General features: G+C 43.3%; 1 protein-coding gene across 3 annotated transcripts in view; it reads right to left on the reverse strand.

Moving 5' to 3' along the window:
• Nucleotides 1–9,918: 9,918 nt before the first annotated feature.
• ARAP3 (ArfGAP with RhoGAP domain, ankyrin repeat and PH domain 3) overlaps nucleotides 9,919–13,942 on the reverse strand; it is a 167,823-nt gene continuing 163,799 nt past the window's right edge. For 2 of the 3 annotated variants that reach the window (XM_066590556.1, XM_066590557.1), the window contains exons 33-34: nucleotides 12,058–12,096; nucleotides 9,919–10,963 (exon numbers count right to left, since the gene is read on the reverse strand). In XM_066590556.1, the coding sequence (XP_066446653.1) occupies nucleotides 10,334–10,963; nucleotides 12,058–12,096 (669 nt within the window). In that variant the 3' untranslated portion in view covers nucleotides 9,919–10,333. The remainder of the gene's footprint in view (nucleotides 10,964–12,057; nucleotides 12,097–13,942) is intronic. The other variant, XM_066590558.1, reaches the window with a different exon arrangement.

Genomic DNA, 13,942 nt, shown 5'->3' on the forward strand with positions numbered 1-13,942 from the left:
GTAACAGAAAGAGGAATTCGTACAGTTTAACCCACCAAATATGGAATTTTACATCATAACAAACTAAATTAAGCTGCTTCTGCCTGAATACTAAAATGTTAAAACTCTTATTTTTAATGTTTGCTCTTTTTCTGTAATAAAGCGGTGTACATTTTCCCTTAAAGTGACCGGTTTCAAGTCAAAATTCTGTCCTGGGACGGGTGTAATATTACCTGTAGTTGTTCTTCTCTGCCACCCCTCCAACCCACCAGTTCCGGGACCCATTTTTAGCTGTCGAAGATGGCCGGCACAATCTTTAGACTATCTAATTCCACAGTGCATTGGTAATGTTAGACTATCAATGCAGCATACCTACTCTCTGATTAGCCAGAGCTGGTCATGTGATAAGCGCTGGCCAATGAGAAAGCAGTGCAAAGTGTGCAATAGGTAGTTAGAAATTTGCTGTAGACATCTTGAATGGCTGAAACCGGGCTTGGAGCTGGCAAATGTAAGGGGCAGTGGAGAAGAACAATTGTAGGTAATATACCCCCTCTCCTTCATGTCCTGGAATAAAATTTTGTCCCAAAACCTGAGGGTCGCTTTAAGTTAATAGATTCATTCACGTTTGGTCGTAGCTAATGTATATTGGAGCTTGGGGACCAGAGTTGCCAATCATCTGTTAATTTGTCTCCATTTCACCATTTGAGGAAACCACATGCAGGGCGCATATATCTATATTACTCTCAAGTTCGGCACTAACAACCAATCAGGTTGAATCAGACAAGCCAAACAACCAATCAGGTTGCTGGCATTGTGAGTCAGAACCAATGAGGTGGCTGGAATTGCTCCATTGTGTCAAACTTGAGTGTAATATAGATATATGCATCCAGGACACACTGTCCAGTGCAAAGATAGAATGTCAGAGCCAACTACTGGGTGGAGCATCTTCATTAAAGATGGAAATATAGGAACTTCTCCATGAAAAAGGATTCATTAACATGCCATGTAAGAGTCCGACACCGAGTTTTGGCATTTGGCTACTGATGTATCAGAAGCCGCCAAATGATGAAAACAGAGATTGAGGCTCTTGTATGGAGCATTATTGAAGTCTTGTTCATGAGATTTGAGGTTATGCTGCTTTTATCTTCACATTTGTGAGTGTGCTGATTACAAATCTCCTTTATTGATACTCGGGGTTTCTGGACTATTCTTGGCAAGTGACACCAAACTGCTATTCCAGAAAGAGGCCATTATAATATCTCCATCTCCAATGAAGGTGTTCCACCCTGCAATCGGCTTGGCCATACCGTACCATCTTTGCATCACCGGATGTATTCTCGATTCATTTTCTACGGCTGGTAGAGTGGACACTGTTGTGGATTATTTACTCCTCTGCCCCGTGTGGTGTAGAGTGCTAAGGCAGCAGAAATGCAGTCCTAAGCTCTCGCTTATGACCTGAAGGTTGTATATTCAATCCCCTGCATGGTTCAGGTAGCCGGTTCAAGGTTGACTCAGCCTTCCATCCTTCCGAGGTCGGTAAAATGAGTTCCAAGATGGGTGGGGGGTAATAAATTGAAATTACCTGAAAGTGCTGCGGAATAAGTTGGAGTTATACAAATAAGATTTTTTTATTTATTTTTACTTCTGATGATTGATTTGTTTGTTGAGCAGTGAGGTATATTATATGTTTGATGGAAACCCGTGCGACTGCATTTCCTTTGGTTATCTGCTCTGTTGAACAGTTTGTAATTGAGCTATTTAACATATTTGTAAATTTGTGATCGACCATAAAAAGTGGGAAATTTTGGCGAGTGGCCCTAATTATTATAATTTTCCAGGTAACCATAAATGCTGCTAATGTCTTCATATTCTGAGCTGCAGCAATTTATCAGTTCATAATAGTCATCATTGTTGGATCCTCTTTATTTCATCTGGCCATAGATCGCACAATTGCTTTGCTACATTCCATTCTAATATAAGTGAATGGGGATGCTTTGCCACTTGCAAGTTGCCGTAACAGGACAATAGCAAGAAATCCAAAACTGATGGATTTATATTAATTGTAGGGTCATGGTTGACGCAACTTGGGAGTTGCAACACAATCATTCAGTTACATTAGGATGCACTGCAGCAGTGTCATTGTGCGGTTGTCTATTGTAGCTTTAGCAAAAAAGTCATTGGCTCCAACACTTTATTCTATCTATCTATCTTTCTTATCTATCAACCCCATATCTATCCCCTATCCCATATCCATCCATCTATCTAACTAATCTATCAACCCCATATCTATCTCTCTATCTCTCTATCAACCCCATATCTATCCCCTATCCCATATCTATCTCATATCTATCTATCTACCCCATATCTATCCCCTATCCCATATCCATCATTCTATCTAATCCATATATCTATCTAATCTATCAACCCCATATCTATCTATCTCATATCTATCTTCTATCCATCTATCTCCTATCTATCTATCTATCTATCAACCCCATATCTATTCCCTATCCCATATCCATCTATCTATCATATCTGTCTATCATATCTATCAACCCCATATCTATCCCCTATCCCATATCCATCTATCTATCTAATATCTATCTGTCTATCCTATCTATCTATCTATCTATCTATCCTATCTATCTATCTATCTATCTATCCTATCTATCTATCTATCTATCCTATCTATCTATCTATCCTATCTATCAACCCCATCTATCAACCCCATATCTATCCCCTATCCATCTGTCTATCCTATCTGTCTATCCTATCTATCAACCCCATATCTATCCCCTATCCCATATCTATCTATCTCTCTCTCATATCTATCTCTCTCTCATATCTATCTCATATTTATCTCTCTCATATCTATCTCTCTCATATCTATCTCTCTCTCTCTCTCTCATATCTATCTATCTCTCTTTGCCACACAAGTGTGATGCCTCTTTATTAAGGGGCTTACCCAGCCCCCCCCCCAAAAAAAATTTTTTCAAAGTTGCTCAACATTTTTAAAAAAACCTTGGAAGCCATACTCGCCTCTTCCAAATTCCTCCCAGCTAAAACCTTGGCAAATTGTAATTATGTTCAGTCATATGTGTGCACCATAGTTTGCGATTTTTGCATGCTAAAAAAATCGTAAAGGGGTTGTCTAGTTATAAACTTAATGGACTATCTGTAGGATAAACCATCAATAATAGATTAGTGGAGGTCCACTGCACGGGAGCGCCGCTGATGAGCTGTTCACTGAGCCGCTACGCTTATGCATTGGGGATTTCTGCAGGAAGCAGATAGCGCCATTCTCATTGTAAGGGTAAGGCATGGTATTACAGGCAAAGTTTCCACTTAAGTGAATGGGAACTTTCCCTGTAATAGCAAGCCTGGCCACTGCAGTGAGAACGGAGCTGTCTGCGTGTTGCAGAAATCAGCTAAGGGCAGCAGCACATTAGCCTGGCAAACAACTGTTTTGTAGGTGGTGCAGGTTGCAGAACCCTATTGATTTACTATTGATGATCTATTCTGAGGAAAGCTGCTTATTAGTTTATAACTGAACGACCCCTTTAATACATACACCCCTATGTATGTTAGGTAAATCCCTTTTTTCATTCTGGATTTGCCTTCCATCTTGGCTGAGGATAAAGAACAAATTTCATATGTGTAAAGCATTTTGATTGATGTGCAAAAAAAGAGGGCTAAGGGGGTGGGGGGAGCGATTCCGATCCTGAGCACATTTCTAACTCAGGTAAGTGGTGGTAATGGATTTATACCTGTTCTCAGTGCTGTAATACTGCTCCCTAAAGACCTGGAAAATAACCCGTTTTCATATTATAGGCCTTCTGACAATAACCTCTTTGCACTGGGCTCTTGCTGCTGTGAGCTGTCATGATCAGCTGCAGTTGCGAGGGAATCACTCTAAGTGCTCAGAACAGTGCATGGCAACTTAGGGAATCAGTTGGAATCCAGGCTGGAACCAGGTACGGCATCTGTGGCTGCAAAGGAGCCACTGGAGGGATCCATCCAGCACGGAGAGGAGGAGTGGGATCCGGTGCCAGGAGTGCTGCCGGCGGAAAGCGGACGCTGGAGAGAGATAGTAGTCCCAAGCTGAACCTGCGCCTGGTGGGTGACGTCATCGCCAGCCTGAGCAGGGAGAAGAGATGCTGTAAAGATTATGGCTGAGACGGACATATAAGTATAATTCTGAGTGTGTGGAAGCGGTGGGCATGTGAACCAGTATGACTGAGAGTGAGCAGGCAAGAGGAGCGTGATAGTGTTTACCAAAAAAAGAAAAAAAGCGCAGAGATACGTGAGAGGGAACGAACAGGCGGAGGTTTGTGAGAGGGAACGAACTGGCGGAGGCTCGTGAGGAGTGTGATCTAGTTATTTCTCGTTTCTTTTTATGTTAAACAGTAGATCCCCACTAGAATATGCTCTATGATTGACAGCGCTGTTCAGTGCACATATTGTGCCATGTATACAGTCCTTGAACAGCCGCTCGAGGGTGCATACTGCTGTACGAGATGCAAGTACGTTGCACATTTCGAAGCCCAGATCCTGGATCTAGATGAGCAGCTTGCAACACTGGGATTCATTGACAACATGGAAAGGAGTTTGCTGCTCACTGAGCAGACACTCGCTGGGGCAGATGTGGAAGTGGATGGTAGTTTGGGAGTGCAGGAGGAGCAAGCAGCTAGCTGGATGACAGTTAGAAGGGGTAGAGGGAAGAGACCCAGGGAGGCTAGTCCAGAACTGGTACACCCCAACAGGTTTGCAAAGTTGGCAGATGAGGGGGATGCCGTTACAGTGTTAGCACTGCTGCAGTACGACATGCCCTCTGAACACCAGGGAGATGACTGCTTCAATAAGAAGGGGAAGGGGAGTGCAGGGCAGGCTAGACAGGTCCTAGTGGTTGAGGACTCAATTATAAGGGGGACAGACAGGGCAATCTGCCACAAAGACCAGGATTGTCGAACGGTGTGTTGTCTTCCTGGCATGATTGTCGACATGTCACGGATCGGGTTGACACATTACTAAAAGGGGCTAGTGAGGTCATGGTACACATTGGCACCAATGACAAAGTTAGAGGTCAATGGAGGACCCTAAACTCAAGGCAAGGTCCTCCAAGGTAGTTTTCTTGGAAATACTACATGTACCACGAGCCACACCAGAAAGGCAGCAGAAGATTAGGGTGGTAAACAAGTGACTCCAGAGTTGGTATAGGAAGGAGGGATTTGGGTTCCTGGAGAACTGGGCTGACTTTGCTGTTGGCTACATGCTCTACCTGGACAGGCTGCATCTCAATGGGGAGGGTGCAGCTGTGCTGGTGCAGAAGATGGCTAGAAGTTTGGAGGAGTGTTTAAACTGGGGACTGGGGAGGGAGGGCAAAAAGAGAGATAGGGGGCAAGACTGTGTAAACATAGTTCTGGGATTAAGGAAGGGAAATGGGGGTCGAGCGTGGGTGGGGGGCGGGGGGCAGGGGGAGTTGTACAGATAGAACTGACAGAGTAGCTGTAAGTAGCATAATGTATACAAATAACCACAACCGTATAAAATGTATGGCAATGAATGCAAGAAGCTGATCAGTAAAGTGTGTGAGTTTGAAGCGAGAATATCTGAAGAAAATTCCGCTATGGTAGGCATAACAGAAACATGACTTGGTGAAGAATGTGACTGAGCAGTGAATTTACTGGGTTACAACCTCTTCAGGAGGGAACATGAAGACTGGAAAGGGTGAGGGGTATGTCTTAATGTTAAATCCTACTTAATGCCGAGACTATGAGAAGATATAGGTGTAGGAGATGAACACGTGGAATCTTTATGGATAGAAATACAGGTAGGGAAGACTAATAAAATCCTGATAGTTTTGTTTTAGGCCACCAAAAATAACAGAATACATTGAAAACCTATTACTAAGACAAATAGAAAAGGTATCAAACTGCAATGAAGTAATTATTATGGGGGACTTTAATTACCCAGAAGTTATGTAGGATGATGAAACCTGCAAATATCATAAAGGGCGATAAGTTCTTGAGAACAATTAAAGATAACTACCTTACCCAACTTGTGTGGGAGCCAGCTAGAGGGAGGACTTATTAACAAGCAGACCGGACAGAATCATGGGGGCACAGGTTAAGGGGCACTTGGGAAATAGTGACCACAATATAATTAATTTCCAGTTGTTATTCAATAGGAAGCCTTATCAGGGAGCGATAAAAAAAAACAAAACTTTAGTAAAGCAAAACTTGATCAGCTCAGAATTACTCTCGGCAACATTAAATGGGACAGTGTCCTCAAAAATAACAGTATAGCTGACAAATCACCTCATGTGAGCAGTTCATACCCTTCAAAAATAAAAGAACTACGAATAAAAGGAAACCAATGTCGTTCAACAAAACTGTAAGGGGGGCAATAAATGAAAAAAAGAAAGCGTTTAAATTACTAATACAAGAAGGCAGCGAAGAAGCGCTAAAAACACAGTAAAAAAAATTAATAATGTAAGCAAAAAATAAAAAATTGCCAAGGAGGAGGCAGAGAGACTGCCAACGACAGCAAAAATAACCCTAAACTATTTTTCAGTTGTATAAACGGTAAAAAGATTTCCACTGAAAGCACTGGTCCTTTAACAAATAATGCAGAAGAAACCATAGTAGATGGGGTGGAGAAGGCAAATCTATTAAACAGTTTTTTCTCAAGTATATTCACAAGAGAATACGAAATATCACATGAGATGCAGAGGGATAAAGTTAACCCCCCACTAACACAGGAGGCAGTGCAGAGCAGGCTTTAAAAGATTAAAATCGACAAATCGCCAGGCCCAGATGGAATACACCCAAGTGTTCTAAGGGAACTAAGTGACATGATGGATAGACCGCTATTTCTTATATTTAGGGACTCTATGGAGACTGGGGTGTACTGCTGGATTGCCGTATTGCCAATGTGGTTCCAATATACAAAAAGGGTCAAGAAGAGAGCCTGGTAACTACAGGCCAGTAAGTCTCACTTCAATAATTGGAAAATATTTGAGGGATTTCTGAGACATGCCATCCCGAAATACCTCAAGGAAAACAATGGTATAACTGCTCATAAGCATGGGTTCATGAGGGGTCGATCATGTCAGACCAATTTGATCAACTTCTACAATGAAGTAAGTTCTAGACTGGACCTGGGAAAGGCTATTGATCTCGTATATCTGGACTTTTCTAAAGCATATGACACTGTGCTGCATAAAAGGGTTAATATATAAAATGAGGCAGCTGTATCTGGGCAAGGAACTGTCTTGGAGATAGAAAGCAGAGGGTGGTAATTAACGGTTCATACTCTGATTGGGCCAGCGTTGCTAGTGGGGTGCAATAGGGTTCAGTATTGGGCCCCATTCTGTTCAATATATTTATCAATGACCTGATAGACTACACAGTAAAATATTGATATTTGTAGACGATACGAAATTATACAAGATAATTAATACAACGGAGGACAATGTATGGCTGCAATTGGATCTAGATAAGCAGGGGCTTGGGTAGAAGAATGGCAAATGAAGTTTAACATTGATCAATGTAAGGTTATGCACATGGGCAGGAGAAATGGATGTCACCAATATACACTAAATGGGGTACTGCTAGGGAAAGTGATATGGGAAAAGACCTGGGGGTACTAGTTGACTATAGACTCAACTGGAGCAACCAATGCCAGTTAGCTGCTAAAAAGGCAAATAAAGTCTTAGGGTGCATTAAGAGAGGTATAGGGGTGAGGGACGAGAATATTATTCTTCCACAATATAAGGCCCTTGTCAGGCCTCACATAGAATATGGTGTATAATTCTGGACACCGCTGCTCAGGAAAGACATAGCAGTGCTTCATGGGGTTCAAAGAAGGGCAACTAAATAACAAACGGAATGAGAGGACTGAAATACCCAGAGAGGCTATCAAAATTGGGATTATTCACCCTAGAAAAAAGACGGTTAAGGGGCGACCAAATAACTATGTATAAATACATGAGGGGACAATACAAGGATCTCTCCCATGATCTGTTTATACCCAGAACTGCGCCGGTAACAAGGGGGCATCATCTACGGTTAGAGGAAAAAAGGTTTTAATCACCAACACAGAAGGGGGTTCTTTACTGTAAGAGCAGTGAGACTGTGGAACTCTCTGCCTCAGGACGTGGTGATGGCAAAATCCATAGAGGAGTTTAAAAGGAGACTAGATGTCTTTCTAGAGCACTACAACATTACAGGATATTGACCAGAAGGGTTGTTGATCTCAAATGTTGATCCAGGGATTATTCTGACTGCCATTATGGAATCTTAAAGGAATTCCCCCCCCCCCCCTCCCTCCCAGAATGAGGGTAAATTGCCTTCTGCCTCACTGGGATTTTTTTGCCTTTCTCTGGATCAACAAGGGTAGTTGGGGGTGGAAACAGGCTGAACTGGATGGACATTTGTCTTTTTTCAGCCTAGCATACTATGTTACTATGTCACCCCTACTAGTTATACTGCCTCTCTCTAGCAGCCGAGCCTCCAGAAGCAGAATCAGCAGTATGATCTTCTTTGCTCACAGAGTGCTGCCTGAAGTTATGCTCTGTGCACAGTGTAGCTCCTCCCCTGTCTCCTGCATACACTGCTTTGCTGTGGAGACAGGGGAGGAGTTATGCTGTGCACAGATTGCAGTATCAGCCAGGACTATGTGAGATCACATTGCTCATACTGTTCCTGAAGGTTCGTAAATGGACGCCAAGCCCCACTCTCTTTCTGAAACCCTCTACAGCTGAACCAGCTGCACTGGCGGTATATCTGCCCCTACCAAACACAACCTCTGCATAGAGTTTTTTAAAATTCTTTCTCCCCATGTTTGCCTAGCTTTTCTCACACACCAAACATAGCTTTATAGACTTCTTCTAAAAGTGGCCCTATTGTGTGTCTAACAGATAAATTAGATTGCGAGACTGATGTAGATGATGAAGTTATTAGTGTTTCTTGATGCCACCAGGAAGTTCTGGTGGAGTCAAGAGTGACAGGGGGGTGGTGCCCCCGGTAGCTCATTGGCTGGAAAGATGGCAAGGCACAAGGTCCTGCAAGGCGATAACGTGTGTGCAAAAGGTATAGAGTGTCGGGCACCTATTGCAGGCTACTAAGCAGTGAGGCGACGGAGGCGTGAAGTGCCTTCTCCTGCAGACCAGCATGCCTCCGCTTCCCCCCATGTCACTTACAGATGGCTGCGGCTGCAGAAACGGCTCCGCGGATGGGGAAGGCCCCGCGGCTGTCATACCCGTCGGGACGCACAGTGCAGCAGCACAGCAGGGATCTTAGTGCGGCGCCTGAGCGAAGCAGCATGGTGAGCGCTGTCACATTCTGCCAGGGCTTCGTGGCACGCGGGGGGTGGGTGGGGCGGGAGGCACTATGAGAGCCGTCCGGACGCACTGTTCCGAAGCAGAGGACCCTCGGAAGTGCGCCGCGGGACTGGATCCTCTTCTGCGGCGCTGACACATGGCCAAAGTGTGCTTGGGCAGCCGCCTTAAGGGAACACACAGGCCCTGGGATGCTCGCAGCTAGCCCCCCGCCGAAGCACACAGCCGCTATCCGTCAATCTGCCCTCATCCTCCCTGCGGCAGCGAGGCATCACAATCCACCAGTGCTGACACTCAGGGTTGCAGCCTGTATATTACTTTTTGCCGGCCCTGCTGCCTTACAGTAAGGGTTAATTTTCACCCAAAGCCGGCAAAAAACCTATATACAGTGTGCACCTAGTACCTTCGTCTCTTGACCCAATCAGGAGCCAGGGGTGTGACAGGGGCGTTCCTCCTGTCAAAACCCTAACTCCTGGTGGAGTCAAGATACACTAATCTCTGTACAGCACTGCAGAATATAGGACAAGAAATAAGCTGTGTTCCAAATCATCATTCTCAGTGTAAGAGAGTGCAAATTGTGAAATAGTCATTTACATGGGTGACACTTTCAGTATTATTTAATTTAAAGAACACGTCGGTCATACACATGTACTTACAAACCAGCCGCTCTTCAGCTTACTTTACAAAAGGCTGCGAGACAGCAGATCGCGGCGCGATGCTAAGACGGGCCGCATTCTCTTTAAAAATATATAACTTAATAGTTCCGAGACTTAAATAGTTCATCCAACAAGAACTCTATACATGGATAGTTTTGTGCAGAATCATGGCTCTACCAGAAAGATATACATGACCATGAGTTTATACAAAGAATATACCCAGAATACACGTAAGCTGAACTCCATCAGTTTGTTGCCACCATATAAGCTGAGGCTGCAGACACCGTTTTAGTCCATTGATGGTCTATATTACATAGAAAACACTCTAGGAGGCCGTATCATCATTCACGACTCTTGATCACGTTACTTGCTGTCCTGGCCCAGACCCAACGTCGTTTTTCTTATTCAGCATGGTGTTGAGTTCCTGGAGCAGTTTGTCTTGCATATTCGAGGACACGGGGGACGTTTTCTTCCAGGCGGGAATCTTTGTTGGATCTGATGAGGTTGTTGGTTCAAAAAACAATGGCAACGTACTCAAGTCTAGTGCACTCTTCACAATCGGGCTTCTCGTAGAAGCAGTCTGAGTTCTGTTTTGCTCCACCTGTCTTTCTAGGGAGGCAGTTTTTATAATGGAAGGGCCAGGGCCTCGGTCAGGCATGGGGGATCTAACGGCCTCACTTAGGACTATTTTAGGATTATCCACACAAAGGTTTCTGTCCAGAGACTGAGTTTTGGAGTAACTGTCCCGTTCCGGTTTCTCTGATGATTGTGACTTCATTGGACCTGGCATTATTGCTTCCGGGTATAGTACTGGCTTTTTTGTCCGGTCCAAGGGAGGGGGCAATTGAAGTCGTTCTGTTGGAAAAACACAGTTTGAATCTGTTTGCTGAATGCTCTGGAAGTTTCCAACCTCCTCGTACACGGGGTCATGCTCTTCATCTTGTTTTTCCTGAAGTTCCTCCAAAGAGTCTTGATGCATCTTCATTGGCTAAAAGAACACAAATATTTGGAACTGTGATACACGATTTAGTGTTTGTTATGATAAGATTAGGTAGTTATTCATGCAAACAATGGTATACAAGCATGAGGATGTGAAAACATGCAAAATGCTGTGCGTCCAGGTTAGTGCAGGATTTTTGAAAACCTCAGGTCAGGGCCCTATTGCGTATGTTCAAAAATACTCAAAATGAAGGTCTGAAAAGGTGTTAAATGTGTTAAAAGAGGAACAAGTGACACTTCAAATTTAACAAGAATTATTATTTTGTTGCGTGTGAAAAAAAAAACAACTTTCATGTATACATTTTGTATCAATTCTTCATCATTTTCAAAATCTCTGCTTGCAGTTAGCAAATGAAAATCTTCTACATCCAGGGGTTGAAAATCCATCCTGATTAAGTCCAACTGACACTGATGGCAAGCTGAGATCTGAAAATGATGAAGAATTGAAACAAAGTATAAAAGAAAGCGGTTGTGGTCATTGAAGCGACCCTACGGTCCCAGACAAACCAAGGTGGACGCACCGTTTCAATGACTACCTGGTGCACATTGTGCATTGATAGTGCATCAGTGGTCTAAGACACTATACGCTACTCTGATTGGCCAGTGCTGCTCATATGAGCACCGCTGGCCAATTAGAGCAGTATGTATGTATGTATGCACTACAAATATACAATGTGCACCAGGTAGTCATAGAACTTGTGCAGCCATCTTGGTTTTTCCAGGGTCTCTTTAAATGGGTTGTATGATATCAGTAAAAAAAAAAGTCTGTGCTTACTCCACTGAAACAGCACCACTCTAGCCCAGTGGTTTTGCCAGGTATTGCAACTCAGTGGCATTAAGTTGAATGGTGCTGAGTTGCAGATCTACACAAAACCCACTGCTGTTTTTAGCAAAAAGTTCAACATTTTTTCTAATCTCATCTCTTTGGCAGAAGCGATAATTCTAGTACAATACAAGAATGGAAGTACTGCTGACAACATGTTCAGTCTTCATGCTACATTTTCAGCCTAGTAACCTGACATGCAATGTCCGAAGCATGTTAGGAGCACATGCAGGTGGGTATGTTGGCATGTGAATACTTACAAAAAACATTGACAGTGTCCTCCGTGTGTGGAGACGGCGCTGAGGAATGGAAATAAGGTATGAAAGAGGAACAAGAACTTCAAAAGATATTTTTAACAGGCTGACAGGAAGGACCAGCAGTGCTAAAAGTTGAATCAACATATTATGACAGCAGCAAATGATAGAGGAAGAAAAGCCGAGCTCCATGATATATCAGTTCAGTTACCTGAATATAAAGCAGAGCAAATCCTGACCAGACTCCATGGAAAGATACTTAAGATTCTGCTTTGCTAGCCAACACATGCTGATTGACAGCCTATTCTGTATACACACTGTCAATCAGCCCGTGTGGGTGGAGTAAGCAGGACTCTTTCTGTCTCTCCTAGGAGTCCTGCCAGGATTTATACTGTTTTTATTCAGTTTTGAATCCTATAATCCAATGTATCACAGGGTACAGCTTCTATTCCTCTTTTATAAGCAGCCTAAATATGTTCAATTTAAAGGCAGTCTGTTGGCTCAAACTTGCTGTCCAAACTGCAGGCATTAGGTTATAAAACATGAGCAGCAGAGCAGATTGATATGTAGATTTATGGGGGAAGGATCAGTATAACTTGTACTTTATTCATTTATATCTCTGCACATTGTGAGCTGAACAGTCCAGTAGGCGGAGCTATCAGTGATTGGCAGCTGAATAAAGAGGTAGGTGTCAGTCACCAAGAGCTCCGCCCATTGGACTGTCCAGCATAGAAAGAGCAGATATAGAAATGGATAAAATACAAGTTATACTAAACCTTCCCCCATAAAACTATATATCAATCTGCTCAGATCCTCCTGCTCTATAACATCATGCCTGCATTTGGACAGTATGTTTGAGCTAGCAAGCTTCTTTTAAAGAGGACCTCATGCGTCTACGTCAGCAGGACTGGATGCATAACCTGCTGTGACTCCATTGCTGCCTATCATTTCTAACTTCTCACACCCATTCTTTCTTCTTAGATCCAGCTCCCTATGCTATGAACCTGTCAAGTGGATGGTCTCCCTCTGCTCACTGTCAGTGGATGACGTCAGACTTCCTCCATCCACTAATGTCACCCGTTTACAATGAGAAGACCAAACAGACCAGATTTACGGCACCACGACTCAGATCCAAGAAGATCCCCTACAGGCAACTGGGTTTGTTGACAACAGTAATAAACATTGTTTGACTCATCCCAATTTACTATCATTTACTCTGAGTATGACTCATATCTACAGTGCTTCATGAAATTCCACCAGTTCCCTCTGGGTAAAAAACGTTCAATTTCCACCAGTTGCATTACTGTATATGGACGGCGATATATTTGAAATACCACATTTCTCCTATATGGGAAATGAGCAGAAATGAGTTGGCAGCTCTTCAGTATAAAACAGAAGTGTTTTTTACACAGCATTTAGTGATTGCTGTGTGAACTATACAGCCGGGGGCAGTGCCATGCTCGGAACTAGTGCCAGTTACCACGAGGCAGCCAGTTTATAAAAGTGCACAATACATAAAGTGTTATGCCCTTTACCTGTAGGGTTTGAATAACACCCTGTATGTAATGAATAAATGATACAAATATCACTAAAAAACATTGCATATGCAACATGTGACCCAGGTTTATAATCCGATCTAGCCATCCAATCCTCCGCAACTATGAATCAAAGCCTCATCTCTAAACTGATACATTGTAGCAAACTACCTGGACAAGGTAGAGGCGGCAGTGTTGGCCAACCAAAGCCAAAATAAGGAATGGGCCCAAACTACAGAAGACCAATCACAGAAAAAGGCCATTACTTACTGAATAAGGAGTGCATATAGATGCATCCTCTCACCATACAGGTAGCTGACTACCAAATGAGGGAGCGAATTATTGTGGCATCATTA

The sequence above is a fragment of the Eleutherodactylus coqui genome, chromosome 2 (genome assembly GCF_035609145.1).
Source record: "Eleutherodactylus coqui strain aEleCoq1 chromosome 2, aEleCoq1.hap1, whole genome shotgun sequence".
Classification (NCBI taxonomy): domain Eukaryota; kingdom Metazoa; phylum Chordata; class Amphibia; order Anura; family Eleutherodactylidae; genus Eleutherodactylus; species Eleutherodactylus coqui.